The 11802-nt window shown below is 32.9% G+C and overlaps 1 protein-coding gene across 2 annotated transcripts; it reads left to right on the top strand.

Annotated features, from left to right (window-relative positions):
- The first annotated feature begins 10455 nt into the window (after positions 1-10455).
- On the top strand, positions 10456-11802 carry LOC145008538 (uncharacterized). Of its 2 annotated transcripts, none has more exons than XM_078967133.1 (3): positions 10456-10701; positions 10886-11094; positions 11328-11802. In XM_078967133.1, exons 1-3 carry the CDS (start codon positions 10563-10565, stop codon positions 11334-11336), a joined length of 357 nt encoding a protein of 118 aa, XP_078823259.1. In that variant the 5' UTR covers positions 10456-10562; the 3' UTR covers positions 11337-11802. The 2 variants fall into 2 exon arrangements, with proteins under 2 accessions (XP_078823259.1, XP_078823258.1); XM_078967132.1 differs by having other exon boundaries at positions 10458-10701; positions 10877-11094.

Here is an 11802-nt window from a genome sequence, read left to right as displayed (position 1 = left end):
TTTGTAGTAAAAAAAGGGAAAATGACATATAGGCCCTACGAACTTTCTAAGGCTTATCCTTTTAGACCCTAAACAATTTTTGTAGCCTTATCAGGGCACGAAGTTGTTTTTGTCGGGTCGATTACATCCTTTTGGCCAAAGTGAAGGAGTCATCCGGTTACTTCTTTGACACAATGACATTTGTTGACCAATTTCTTATATTAACTTTGAATTTTCCCATACTCTCTCTCTCTCTCTCTCTCTCTCTAACTCTCTCTCCTTGAAACCCACCTGCAAATAGAGGTCATGTACTCCTTCTGTAACTAGCATTATATCAACAAATAAGGGGATTGAGTTTTTTGTTTAATCATTGACCACCGTTTGTATGTATTCTCTTTGAATCGCTTGAGACTAATTGTGTAGGTTTGTATGTATTCTCAAAGAACAGAGGTGTTGTGGTTCCCCCAAGAACTTCAAAAAATCAAAAGAAAAACTTCACCCTTTTCTAAATCGTTCACCTAGAAGGCCAGATCTTGAAATCTGATTCACAACAGGTGTGGTGATGGTTGGTGTTAGTGTCTGCCTAGAAACGAAATGGAAATTGTGTGTACCCAAAAATGAAATCCAAAAACAAGTACTCTAAAACCAGTCCAGAAACTCGATGAGGTGCCATTTGCTTGGTTCCTAAGCTCCGGTAACCAAAACAACAAAGTTGATCATAAATTTACATCATCCCATCATGAATCGCAATTGTTTCAGTTATACCTAGGAAGTCCTGTAGAGGCCAACTCATATCATCCGGTTCCGATGTCTCTAACTCCGACACCTCCTCTTTGTTCCCAAATAAAGGCCATGTTGTACTATACCGAAGCAAAGTTATGGCCTCGAGGATGGTAATCACAACAAGAATCTGGAATTACAACACCTAATTCTACCAGAAAAATGAGCGACGAGAGAAGTTTTTTTTGGGGATTTCACTATATATTCCGAATTTCTGAATGTTTTCTTCAAAATCACCATCAGCTCTAGCAGATTCATAACGAGATGGAGTGCAAGCTTTAAATTTTGCTCGAGTAATGATTTATATGGAGTTTGTGTGTGTTTGATTAGCATATAGAACTAGATAGTTCAGTTTATAGTCTATCGTTCTGAGAGAGAGAGAGAGAGTGTGTGTGTGTGTAAGAGAGTGAGAGAGAGAGAGAGGTGGGCCTCAAGTTTTGTCAATAAAATCGGGGAAAAGAGGTGAAAATGGCTAAATAAACAAGTTCCCCCTACTTGGTTCCCTTATTAGGCCAAAAAATAAGTTAAGTGGCTAAAAGGGTAAAGCCTAAAAACATTATAGGGCCTATATGTCATTTTCCTTTAAAAAAAATATGCATCTTATTGATCAACGAGACTGCATTTCAATGGCTTAAAGTTTAGAGGTAGGAATGGGTAGATTATGAACTGGAATGACTGTTGTTTAAATCAGAAAGCAATCCTAGCTATCTTGTAGAAGTTAAAATCTAGTATAAAAGCCTAAATCTCACAACTGTTCGGAAAGTTATAACATAATGAAGGGATACCTTGATGAACGCCAAAACATTGCACACCCATCAACTATCTCACCACTTTTCATTTGATTAACAGGAAAAGAGAAAATTACTAAACATACAAAGAAAGTTAATTTTCCTGCAGTTTCTTAATGTATTGAATAAACTCACAAGTGGATTACCATATAGTCTGTTACAATGCATGGTAGATAGAAACAAAGTTCAACTATATAACGCCTCCATGGATTACCATATAGTCTAAAACATTATAGATGATCAAGGTTACAAACATAAGAAGGTAGAATCATTTAGGCGAAGCAATAAAAAGCTCTTTGACCAAATTGCTCTTTCATTAGTCCATTGATGATTGGAAAACAAAAGGCAGCTGTCTTTCCAGACATTGTTTGAGCACAAGCCATTAAATCCCTTCTACCAAGACGGATTGGAATGACATGTCTTTGAACAGGAGTTGGCTTCACATACTTGCACCTTCTAATGTTTAAATTTAAAGCTTCCCCTAAATCAATCTCGACAAAAATGTTCACAGGAGGTGGGACATTACCACCACTTGTCTCTATTGGAATATTTTCATAAGCATCAACCATGAGTACAATTAAAAAAATCTGATACAACATTTATATATACAGCTCGTATAAAAAAATGTCAAGAAATTTTCTCTTGGTCTGTGCAAAAAGGTCAATGTTTTTTTTCATTTACTGTATAAAGAAACAAAAACAATAAAACACCCAACCCGATGTAGTAAAACCATTTATCAATGAAAGAAATATCAAAATTACTTGTGTTGTACCTGTTGATTTTCATTTGAGCAATTCATCGAACACCTGGCATTCAAAAACACTGCAAATTAGATTGAAATCATCGTCTTCATAGACGAAATGACATGTATGGGAACAAAACCGGAAGCCGCCAGATTTGAAGCATGGTCGTCGAGTCACTGCCGGAGACAAAGGCGTCGAGTTATGAAACCCATAAGCTTGTTTCACCGTAGATGATAGCAGAGGTAGGAGAGAACGATTGATAGCATGGAAGTTTCAGATAAGGTCTAAAGAAGCATCGCCCAAAATACAAAATCGACTCGAAATTGAAGTTCCACCACCGCCCTGCCATTAGCAAGCACAAATTCAGTAAGCCCTAACATGAAATAGAATTTCAGTAACCATCCACACGAGAATCACAAAAAGGCAATCATGAAATTACTTTCTAGAAGAGAATAGACAAAAGAGAGCCCATGTGCGTTTGATTAATGGCGTCCGATGCGGTGAAGAATTACCGACGGCGGTGTTCATGATTTTATAGGTGGGAGGCCACTGAAAGGAAGAGTCGTCGCCGATTTGAAATTTGAGAGATGAATTTGATGCCAACTGTTTTTGATGACGTAGCTGCCAACTGTTGTTGATGACGGAGAAGTGAGAGGCGGAGGCAGAGACGGGGAAGCGAGCACCAACATCGGATATAGCGTTGCAGACTCGTAGTCGGCGATGGTGTCGTGTACAGGTCCTACCATTTCGATGGTGATGAAAAGAACTGGGGTAATAATCCCAAATTTGAAGGAACTGAATCGGATATATCGGTGAAAGGATGAAAGTAACCCAGGCGGAGGGAAGTAACCAATGATGTTCATAGGCGTTGCAACCAACTGGTAGCAACAACACACGTGGAAGACCTACAAGTCAACCACGAAGAATCCAAAACTGCTGAATAAGCAATATAGATAAGGGAATTAAATTTAAAAAAGAAATTATTATCGGAGAAGCTTTAAAATAAAACAAATGAAAGCAAAGGGCATATATAGAAATAATGAAAGTCTAAGGTAAAAAAAGGGCAAATCATGCTGAATCACTGTTCATAAGGATTCATAACTTTAATATATATATATATATATATATATATATATATATATATATATATATATATATATATATATATATATATATATAGGGATAAGGAATATACATTACAGCCCCACCTAAGCTTAGGTACAAAACCACTAAAATATGTCGTTTTAACTTAGCAAATATACCCGATTTGGTTTTCACTTGGTAAATATACATCCTCGATAACATTTTCTTCCTCCATTATCATTTTACCATTTTCTTCCTCCATTATCATTTTACCATGCTTGTTTTCTTTCCTCAATTATTGTTAATTACTTCACTCAAGTAAACATTACTTTTTTCTACTATTAATAAGGTCGAAGATAATCAATATTCTTGCTTCCTTATCAAAACTATTTCGTTTATCTTGAATCTACATCATCAAGTGTTAATTGTGAATCCTTTAACCACAATCTTTATATAGTAAAACAATGTATTATCATGTGGTTTAGTACCTAAGCTTAGGTGAGACTGTAATGTATATTCACTTTTCCCATATATATATATATATATATATATATATATATATATATATATATATATATATATATATATATATATATATATATATATATATATATATATATATATATATATATATATATTAATTATTTGTTATCTTAAAAATAACTTCATTTAAGCTAAACAACAACTTATTTTAGCCCAAAATTAATCAGGGGCAGAGGTAATAAAGAGGATTCGGGGGCGAGGGCGGGAGTAGTAAGTCTGAACATTCCGGGGCAGAGGCGGGGACGGGGGTACGGGAAAAATTTCAGGGGCGGTGACGGAGGATGCACTACCCGTTCGGTTTTCCCGGTTGACATCCTTAATTAAAAGATTGGTAAAAAGAATGAATATACTAATTTTTTTTTTTTATTATTTTGAAAATAAAATACCGTTAGAGATAAACCAATATTTACACCATTTTTTAAGAAAACAATGTTGGAGATGGTATCAAAAGAAAAACCTTCTTATTTCAATTTCAACAAAACAAGAGGACATATGATCCATGGCAGATATTATTTACACAAACACAGTGTTCGGACTTCGAAAACAAAAAGACGAATTAGATCATATATCAAAGAAAAGTTATCCATCGTCTTTGTCGAATGAAGGCAGAAGGCTCGATATGTTTATTCTGAAACTTCACTCGATTTGCTCAGTAAATGTAAATGCGTACTCAGCAGCCATTGCCACATAGAACAAACTCCAATATCCATCGATGAACACAACCACGGCTGCAGATTATATCCTGCAACAGCTTCACTAACTTCCTCTGGATCACCTCTGGTAAAAACCAATCCAACTTTCCCCACAATATGAGGAATCAGACCCAGAAAAGCGGTGTTTCCGGTCGCCGGAGCATGCATAGCGATTGAGCGACTCGTCAAGGTATTTTTACCTATCATAACGGTTGCGTCGCTTCTTAATCCTTTCCTTATGATCTGAATCTGGTTAGCACTGAGATTATCAGCGCCGACGACGAGGATTTGCGTGTTGTCTTTGAGGTGGTTGCGCAGTTTCTGGTGGTAGATCATCTTCCTCACCGCCTTGGAAGCCATCGGAAGTCGCAGCGAACGAGATCTCCTAGGGTTCTTGAGTTCTTGAATTGCTTGGTCGAAATTCGAACAAAGATCTGACCAAAGATTAAGCCCATACATTAATGATATGACCGAAGGCCCAAAATGGTTATCAAACGGGTTATGTAAAAGTTTTATTTTGTTTTAGCCCATTTTACTATTACTATTTTTTTTTCTTAATTTGCCATTATTTTTGGAGAGACTTTATGAAAATGATTTGGCAAATAATTTCATCAGTTTCCTAGGTCAAAAGGTGTGTGGGTATTGGACTTCAAAGTCAAAATTTGTGAACAAAAATTGCGAGATTTGGAGAAATACGGAGATAAGGAATGAACCGGATCAAAATAGCTTAAAAATAAAAGATAAGAGATTTGACATTTTCAACTGTTGATCATATGTACTCTACTCTTTTTGTAATGCATAAATTGATTGTACAAATGCATTGTATGTTTGTACGACTTAAAATTCAGCATTTAACCAAAAATGCTTTATAAGGTAATTAAGATATATATATATATATATATATATATATATATATATATATATATATATATATATATATATATATATATATATATATATATATATATATATATATATATATATATATATATATATATATGGGAATTTGCTCAAACACATTAATATAGTTATTAATATGTAAGTATGTGATTGAATCATTGTTTCATGTATAAGCTTTATTTTATGCTAAAATTTGCTAAACCTTTTAATATATGCATATAAAATACACCATTTAACCAAAATATGGATTTATGAATATATATAATATAAGAAAATGTTAGGCACGTCTAACGTTTTGTTTTTATAAAAATCTTTTATGAACAAAACTTTGACGTTATTTTATATAAAAATCCAAATAAAACATTTTTGGACCACTCTTTGTATAAAACTCTTTGTATAAAACTCAATAGGGGTTGGGAGGAGCCATGACCCCTTGCTATTTTGGCTTCTTAGTACTAGTATAATACTTGATCTAATTCCTCAAAAAACTGACAACGAAACTTTGTTAAGAAAACTAATTAATTTCATAAAGAAACAAAAAAATTAATCTAAATACCTGATTTACCACTTAATAACTTAATCATCTCAAACGAAACCCTAAAGTGTGCAGGCATTACGTCGTTGCCACTCATGATGATCACCATGGTTAATCAGTTTTTGTTTTGCTTTTGTGCGGCTTAGAGAAATGAGAATGGAGAAAGAAGAAAACCTTAATGCTTTTTGTTTTTGAATGAGATTATTAGAGAAAGACTACTAAGTAGATATGTTTTTATATTGTTTCTTTTGCAGTTTTTTCTGAAAGAATACAATATGCTAGTATAAATACATGCTCCTTTTGCATAGAAAATGGATACGATATCTTTTGATTGAGAATCTCAATTTTATTTATAACTAGATGGGGAACCCCCGCAACGCGGGGATCGGATGCGACAATTTTTTTCATTGTTTGTTCTTTCAAAATGTTTATAGTTTGAGTTGCTTATTCTTTCCCTCTTTAACTGATCTATAAACAAACAAATATATAAGAAATAAAACAACATCAATGAATCTATAAGCAAAACTAATAAAGTGACAATTAAACGAAAACATATGAACCTATAATGCCACAAATAACCAACGGAAGTAGAGGGACCAAAAAAGACAAAAAGTAAGCAACTTTAAAATGACCCAAATATAGTTGAGGGACCATTCCTGCCAAAAAAATATTAATATGACTAAATACTAATAATATGTAATAAAAAGCGAGGATTATGAAAAATTTAAACGAAAGTAAAAGGGTTGTTTGTGACTAAAGCATAAAGTTGAAGGGTGAATATTGTAACATTAATTGTAAAAAGAAATTTCAACCGGTATATATATATATATATATATATATATATATATATATATATATATATATATATATATATATATATATAATTATCATATTTATCCAAGTTTTTGGATCATTATTATCAGTTTGTTTAATATATTTTAAACTGTATTTGTTTAGAATAAGTCTTAAGTTTCCGTATCCCAAACCCAACGAAACAATTAAACAAAATTATTAGAATTAGAAAAACAAAATTATTTGATAATTGAGATGTCTATTTGTTAAAATTTTAATTTATATTGTTAATTGTTTGTTATTTTTGTTATATAGTAAGTTAACATGAAAAAACAATACTATGTTTTTTAGGAGTTTAAATAAAACATACAAGTTTTTTTTAAGATCACGATAAATCACAACTTTAAAAAAAAATACTTGTAAATTTAATCTCCGTGCTACTAAGAATCGATCCAAAAAAATAGATCATTTGTTTAGCTTTATTTTGAAAATTTTGTTCGACTACCCCAATTGTAACGTCCGTGTTCCGCCCCTGCTTATATAAAATCATGTTTTGACCATTTTGTACAAAGTATTTAGGAAAATACAGACTAAATATGTTTTTTTTTATCAAATATACATGTATTTATGCTCTCGACTACATTTCATTTAACCAAAAACATTTTAAGTTCATTTTTCATATAAAACTAAAATAAGCATTTTAGGTTGTCATTATAAGTTTAACATTTGATCTAAAGCATTTGTACGTTTAAAACATATAAGTAACCTAAAAAAACCCAAACAACATTTCAAGAAACAAATCGTATGACCATCATGTGAAATAAACAAAAAATAGCATCACATTTTCATAATAATGTTAGGTTAGTGTCTAAGCCCGTAACTGTATTTGGTAAGTACTTGACCTGGTTGTGCATGATCCTTTTGAGTTGCCTTCACCATAGCAACTTAGCAGAGTGATTTATGGAGAGAGAGAAGATATTATGGTTTATTAATATATTATAAGAATAATATATTAAAAGAGAAATTATATTATTTAATTAATATTAGTCATAGATTAATTAGGAATTAATTTGGTGACTAAAAGAGATTAATTGAAGAAAAGAGACTTAAACTGTCAAATGTGTGATAGTTGAATTTTGGGCTGGGAAACCCAATGGATCAAAGGGGTGAACGAAATTATGATGGGAGCCCATCATATTTTTGTCCATGGCCTTATTCCAGAAGGTTCCATAGGTTGCTTAATGTTTAAGTTGTCCATTAGGGTTTTGACTAAAACCTTAGCTGGTCACAGTATAAATATGATCCCTAGGCTACAGAAATCGGCCACTACTTTTCTAAGAAACCTAGAGCCGATTTTGTGTGCCTCCTCCCTCTCTCATATACTACTATCTTGCTAGTTGGTGTTTGTAAGTCATTAGAGGAGTTACACTTGTAACTCTGAGCATCAAAGACAAGGAGATTGAAGCAGGCAACAAGAGGTAATCTTCTAGATTCGATTTGGTTCTTATAATTTTGAATTATTATCATTAGATCTAGGGTTAGAAAATCTTGGATGAATGCATGTATAATAGAGAAACCTAGATCCAAGTATTAGGGTTTGCATGTGTACATAAGAAAGTTCTTGTGACTCAAATCCATCAGTGGTATTAGAGATTTGTCTTGTTTCATTTGTATTTGATGTTATATGTTTTGATCTTGCTTGAAAAAATCGTTTTTGTGCAATTTGATTGATTGACTCGGCGAGTCCCATTATATGAATTATAAATAAAAAACTAGTGCATTGAATATACACATCGTCTTCTTTTTAACTTTCTTATTAAAATGATTAAATTATTGCAAACTAAATGGTAAATAAACCATAAAATAGCAATCACAAACCAATAAAATTAACCATAAAATAGCAATCACTACCCAATAAAATTAACCATCACACTACTACCTTTACAATACATGTATGCTACAAAAAAGGGTAAAATAGAAAATACATTAGTGCCAAAATAGCATCAGGTGGTTCAAGGCGGTTAAGGGGTATTTTGGCCAATTTCTGCAAAGAGTTTGTTGCAACATATCTTTGTGTATTTGAGAAACAAGGGTGTGGCCACTATCTGATTTTTTATTTTTTTTCTTTTGTTTGAAGACCTCCAATCTCTACTTGTTCTTAAGGAGTTGATTTGATCATTTGAATCAAAGTATTTCTACCCTGTTTTTTTCTGACTCTAATTATTTTTTGACTTATAACGTCCATAGTTTTTGGCTTTTTAATATTTGTATGAAAAAGGGAAAGAAAACAAGTTTAAATTATGGAAAAAAACCAATTTTATTTATATAAATCACATAATTTCTCCATAGTTTTTGGTTTTTTAATATTTGTATGAAAAGGGAAAGAAAACAAGTTTAAATTATGGAAAAAACCAATTTTATATTAACATTATACATATGTTATATTGAATCACACAAATGGTCTCATATGTTATATTAATTGCAATTTCAACATTATATAAATGATCCTATGTGTAAAAAAATTGTAGTTTATAGTATAATTTAGTTTGTTAGACGTTACGGTCTAAGAGTTTTTTTTCCGGTTTATTCTGGGCATTCGAATTCTCAGGACCGACCATATCCCTAGCCACGTACCCAGTAGGGGTGAGCAAACCCGAACCAAGAAACCGAGAAACCGACAAAAACCGACGAAACCGAAACCGAATCAAAACCGACGGTGTGGGTTTTAAATTTGTAAAAACCGACTTTCCGGGTTCAGTTTCGGTTTTGCCCCCAGAAACCGACCCAATAACCCGAGAAACCGACCCCTCTTTAAAACCGAGAAACCGACCCAGCGAACCCGCAAACCCGATGCTTTTAAGTATTATTTTATGTTTATATATATATATATATATATATATATATATATATATATATATATATATATATATATATATATATATATATATATATATAAACCCATGGGTTTTGGGTTTGAACCAATTTTCCAGAAATGTAACAATTAGTTAAATAATTAAAAAAACACCTAAGCTTCTTTTATATATATATATATATATATATATATATATATATATATATATATATATATATATATATATATATATATATATATATATATATATAAAAGAAGCTTAGGTGTTTTTTTAATTATTTAACTAATTGTTATATTTCTGGAAAATGGGTTCAAACCCAAAACTCATGGGTTTAAACCCAGAAATCGTAAGTGTATGGGTTGAACCCAAGAAACCGAGAAACCGTCCAAACCGATATTAGAAACCGAGAAACCGAACCGACCAGAAACCAACCCTATTGGGTTCTGAAAACCAGAAACCGATCATTTACGGGTTGGGTTGGGTTGGGATCCAAAACCGACCCATGCACAGCCCTAGTACCCGTTTTGGCAGGGAATACTCGTCCCCAATTGGGACGGATCAACCGGATTGGGTGAAATTTCCATCTCTATTAGCGAGCGCTAAGGGACGGCTAGGGGAGGGTGTTGTCTTCTTGATAGCTAGCGGTGGGACATTTAATACAAGTGGTAAACTGTAAGTCAATTCTTGTAATTTACTGTACTATTTTTTCAACGCTCAGGATGACGTACGTCTATCACTTCTATATAAGTTGGTGTCTACTTGTTCGACCTAATCGCAGAGGTACTTTCAGATCCGCCGATTTTCACCTCATGCCATTCAATCCGGATTGACACCGTCACTTTGCAGCCGGCGAGATGAGTGTAGCCGTTACGTACATGAGTTCCAGCGGTGACCTTAATACCAGAAGGCAAGAGCGCCGGATTAACGTTCTCAGTGCTTCAAATCGCAGCTCCAAATCACGACCAGCTCTATCATCTGCAGATCTACTTCATGGTAATTTGTTCCAACAAATCTTTTCTCTATGTACCACTTTTAACAATATCTGTTTGAATATCCTTAGCAATTTTTGAGTTATCCAGCTAACCAGCCTTCAAAACCTATCTTTATATTTGTGCAAAATTTGGTGAATCAAATTGCGAGTGACTTACAACAGTATTCCCCTTTTTAGCATCTGTAGATGGAAGTGCAAAAATGGATCTCTTTTTAGCAGATGTAGATGGAAGTGCAAAATACAACATCGTACAGGATATGGTTGCTATATTTGGCAAACATGACATAGTGAACTTTCTTTATCTATATGATTTTTCTCGGATATCAGACACTGATTCTTGGATTAGTCAGATTCAAGTTTGGGTTCTCTTGAAATGCGTTAAATTATTCTTCTCGGTGAGTATCATTCATTCATTTGTATCTAATATGAATTAAGTCTGCAAATGATATATGGAAGCTGTTTAGATTGATGTGAAATCTGTGTTTTTTTACATACTTTGTCTATTCATAAACATAATGTTTTTTTTTTCCTCCTAAACAAACAATGCATCTGAAAACATTATCTTTATGGTGTTCCTTTAAGGTTTTTCATACATATTTGTATCTAATGTTTAACATCTCCTTTATAGGAAGCATAGATGATGGTATAAGTTGATGAAAGATTATTTGGTGGTTGCGACACTCATAGTCTTTGTAGCATTTTAAGTGGATCAAAGATTCTATGGTACATTCCAGGTGGATACAATCAAAACAATGAGATTTACATGCTTGTTCGTGAGGGTATCTTTCCTAGCTATGGGAATTTCAGATGTGATCTCTTAATGCTATTCATCAACTTTATTCTTGGAGAAGTTTTCATCACCATATGTCAAAATAGTTAAGACTATGGTGACTAAGAACGTCTATTCACGATAATCGAAGAATGATGCCACTCTATATGTTAGCTTTTTTCAAAACATGACATGGTGAGGTATCTCTACGATATATTCTATACTTTTGAATAGATGAATTTTGTATTTGACCAAATCAAATATATTGGTTCTCTTGAAATAATTTTGTATTTGACCAAATCAAATATATTGGTTCTCTTGAAATGCGTTGAAA

This window comes from Lactuca saligna, chromosome 8 (genome assembly GCF_052625555.1).
Source record: "Lactuca saligna cultivar CGN05327 chromosome 8, ASM5262555v1, whole genome shotgun sequence".
Taxonomy (NCBI): domain Eukaryota; kingdom Viridiplantae; phylum Streptophyta; class Magnoliopsida; order Asterales; family Asteraceae; genus Lactuca; species Lactuca saligna.
Note: the sequence above shows the minus strand (reverse complement) of the source record. Positions and strands in the feature narration are given on the sequence as shown.